General features: G+C 31.9%; 1 protein-coding gene across 13 annotated transcripts in view; it reads right to left on the reverse strand.

The window, feature by feature from the left end:
• Positions 1-4,116, reverse strand: part of PUS10 (pseudouridine synthase 10) — a 70,079-nt gene that overhangs the window by 28,060 nt on the left and 37,903 nt on the right. For 12 of the 13 annotated variants that reach the window (XM_017544992.2, XM_017544990.2, XM_017544993.2 and 9 more), the window contains exon 6: positions 1,570-1,681. The exons of the other annotated variant lie outside the window; for it this stretch is intronic. In XM_017544992.2, the coding sequence (XP_017400481.1) occupies positions 1,570-1,681 (112 nt within the window). The remainder of the gene's footprint in view (positions 1-1,569; positions 1,682-4,116) is intronic. 13 annotated transcript variants of the gene reach the window in all.

Genomic DNA, 4,116 nt, shown 5'->3' on the forward strand with positions numbered 1-4,116 from the left:
AAAAAAAAAAAAAAAAAAGCAGATCTTAATTTTTTTGTTTTGTTACAAAAATGATACACATAAATTATAAAATCATCAAATACCAAAATGGTTTTCCAATCCCATTCCACTGAAGTAGAATCATTAACAATTTGGTGTTTCTTTCCAGGCATTTTTGTGAATATAAATGTACATGTGTTATTTTTTAAGACATGCTTTTAGAAAATCGCTTTGTTTAATATCATGGAAATCTTTTCAATTCTCAGGACTGTAAGACATTTCAGCTGTAGAACATTTTTTGTAACAAAAAATGCTACAATGAATATCCTTGTACACCAAAAGAAACATGATTTTATACTTCTACCTCCATGGAGAATATACAAAATTCCATATGGGTGGGGGGGGAAGCTAAAAATGTTATACTATGTTACAATTTTTTCTTTATATTTACTGAGTTCATTGGATAGTCAGTAGACCACTTAGCTACTATAGAATCACAATAATGAATAACTTTTTTTTTTGGCTCATTATTCTAATCTATACAATAATTAAAATGAACAACGCATTCCTTTTATTCAGGAAAATTCACTCAACCAGAATCTACTAGATTATTGCATCTTTTGTTTTCTATTTTCTGTTCTCACTGATATAACATGTAAAATTATTTGTACTTCAAAACTGAAATTTGAGGTAAAAATATTTTGCATTAATGACTTCCCTAATTTCCAAAGTACTTTCATTACCTCATTTCCTCTTCATACTGTGAAGTAGCTTTATTCTCTCTTCTCTCAATATTCAATTTATAGAACAGAGCATATTCTTACAGAAGGATATATTATTGCATAATTCAGAATGGTTTTTAAAAAATTATTTAGCTTTAGAAGATAGTTTTGTGATTTTATTTGAATAGGGGTGTATCTGATATCCAGGGAATTTCCTTCGAGCAAAATAATGAAGCAATGAGGCCATAATATTAAAATCTAATTTAAGAATGACCTTCCTGTTTTCACATCTGGAAGCCTGTTGAGTCTTCCCTGAAATTCAACCCATTTCAGAGACTGAAGTAAGGTCTGCTCTGGAAAAGAGGAATGTTCTGGTTTCAAAGGCAGTTACTGCCTAAAAGTAAACAGGGGGATTTGAGATACCAACAAGGTAGGATTGAGCTCATACTCACTGTAGTTGAATAGGTTCTACCCATGCATTTGAAAATAAGATTAGCCACAGATAAACCAAAATTAAATATTACAGAGTTGACTCTATATTTTCTTGCAGTTATTTATATACTGCTTTGTAACAAGTCTATTCCTCCAATTGAACTATAAATACATTAAAGGCAAATATTCATTTCTAACCTTTTAAGGTCAATTAGGACACCTTTGTGTCTTAGGTCACAAAGAAGTCTTGGGGAAAAAAAAAGATATGCTTTGACTTCAATTTAAGACTATTAGAATTTAACATTTTAAAAGCTTAAAAATCCTTCACTGGATTATTTAAAAAGAAGGTCCTTTTGGCTAACGAAAACCCTACCATATAATGAAGTAAAACTAGTAAAATCAGAGAATAAAATTAGCAATGCTGTTGACCCAATACCTTTCCATCAATGGGAACACCCAATTCCTCTGAAAACAGGGGGTGAGTTATCCATTTGTAGGCTTCTTTTAGCTGAACTATATCATCTCTTCCCAGCGACAGACTCTGCTTTCTGAATAACATAAAAATTAATTCACTGACATGAAAAACTTTACTTTTTCTATTAAAGGCAAGAATTTATGCAATTATTTTTAAAATACTGATTGAGTGCCTAGCATGTACCAGGCACTATTCTACACATTAAATAGAAAGCAGAGAACCAAACAGACAAAAATTCCTCACTTTGTGAACCTTATACTCTACCGGAATCATGGAACTACTTTTTTAATGGCATATAACACAATGTTTAAAGCTTCAAAGTCAAAAGCACACTAATGGGTTTTTCTGAGCTACAATTGCCAGATTCCAGGATGTATACATCAGAAAACAGTAAGATGGGATAGAGATGATTGTTTATTGCTCACAAACTGTAAAACTGTGTAGTACAATAATCACATCCACATTTAAAATGCTTATTTTTCCCCTCTTGTTGAAAATGGGGCTTACTTTTGGGAAATCAACATAAAAGTTGTACTTTTTAAAAAACTTTACTGCTGAAGAAGAAATATTAAACTCTAAAGTATGAATGTTCTGAAATGCTCATCAATGTATTATCAGATAAATAGCTGAATAAAATTTGACATTCCCCCAAAATATACTCATGAGACAATAAATAGGTTTGGGGAAGTCCCTTTTATAAATTCTAGCTTTAGTTTCTAAACTAAAATTGTGATAGAAAGGAACTTGAGGTAAAAGGGATGAAAAACACGGCGTGGTATTATTAAAACCACTCCACTCTGCTGAGAACACTGGATATCACTAACAAACTAACAAGCCCACATCATTCAAATAATTAAAACTTCATACCAGCCTTGTGGCTATTTATAGGGCTGCTTTTAATAAAAGAGATGTAAGGACCAACTTATGCAACATCCCTTTTAATGCCCGATTTTCACTGATAGAAATTATTCCTTGTAGGCAATATCCATTGTAATGTAATTCACTGTAATTTAAGACCAAAAGATACTACTAACTACAGGTTAAAAAAAAAAAAAAAAAGTAGTTAAGCTAATGGCTGAATTTCGTTGATAAGAAAAAGAAAAAGAATATGAAGACCACCGTTCCTCTAAAAATGCAAAATAAGAAATAGTTGATCCAAAAAAATAAAATAAATAGTTGATCTATCCATTCTCTATTCAGCTGAGAATATAACTGGTTACAGAGAGTGCTTTCATATGCTTTGGAATTGTGATTTAACAATGAAATAGCCAGAAAAACTCTACATCTGACAAATAATCAAATTATTTCTCTACATTCAAGAACTTATTAAAATACTAAGTGTTTTAGCTTCATAAAGTGTTCATAATTCTCTGAATATCAGAAACATTTTAGGTATTTTTAAAGACTATCCTGATATTGTGTCAACAATCCAACTATTTAACAATATTTGCACAAAATATTATCACAGTTGAAAGTAAATAATATATGAAAATACATTTTAAAGAATAAAAAGCTGAAATAGAAAACACAAGAACGGAAGCTATTTTTAAAATTGTTTACATTTCTGGAAAGTCCAAAGGGTTGTTACAAAAGCCAATCCCAAAAGTGAGTTAAAACATTACTCATTATGTATTTAAGAAAACTGGTGTTTTAAATCCTTCACAGTCTTTGACATATATTTAGTGCATTTTAGTCTAGTTTAAAAACTTCAACTATAGGTACTTTTTCTCTCCAGATTATAGAGCCAGAGGAAAGGGTTAATGGACAGCTTGGAAATCCTTATATACAAGGTAAATATAATACTTAAAATGTCAGATTTCCAATCCTGAAAGTTAAATGTGGCTAATAACTTTCCTAATACAATTTGGGGTAAATATTTTCACAGAAGTCCCTAGCATATACCTGATTGTCCTTTAGAGGGACTAGTACTCTTTAAGGTAAATTCAGTCCCCATTTCATACTTAGTAACTACATTTCTCTTTCTCTTCTCTGCCGGATAAGTACTTATGAGAATGCCAATTGCAATCACTTTTGCTGTAGATACAATACAACAACCCTTCTAGAGAAAAGATGAACCAGCATATGCAATGCAATTAATTTTTTTTTTTTGTAAATTCTCTAAAGCAATTTATCCACAAGCTTTTCAACCCAGGATGAACTAGGGACACTGAAGAAAAAACCAATGACCTTTATCTTTTTCTGTTCCATTATCCCTGTATCAATCAGAATCTTTTAGAAGAACTAAACTTAGTTTAAAATCCTTTGATAAGAAATAATAACAGGCCAAGCGTGGTGGCTCATGCCTGTAATCCCAGCACTTTGGGAAACTGAGGCAGATGATCACCTGAGGTCAGGAGTTCGAGACCAGCCTGGCCAACATGGTAAACCCTGTCTCTACTAAAAACACAAAAAAAATTAGCTAGGCATGATGGCACGCATCTGTAGTCCCAGCTACTTGGGAGGCTGAGGCAGGAGAATCACTTGAACCTAGGAGGTGGAGGTTGCAGT

The sequence above is a fragment of the Cebus imitator genome, unplaced genomic scaffold, assembly GCF_001604975.1.
Source record: "Cebus imitator isolate Cc_AM_T3 unplaced genomic scaffold, Cebus_imitator-1.0 Scaffold175, whole genome shotgun sequence".
NCBI classification, from domain to species: domain Eukaryota; kingdom Metazoa; phylum Chordata; class Mammalia; order Primates; family Cebidae; genus Cebus; species Cebus imitator.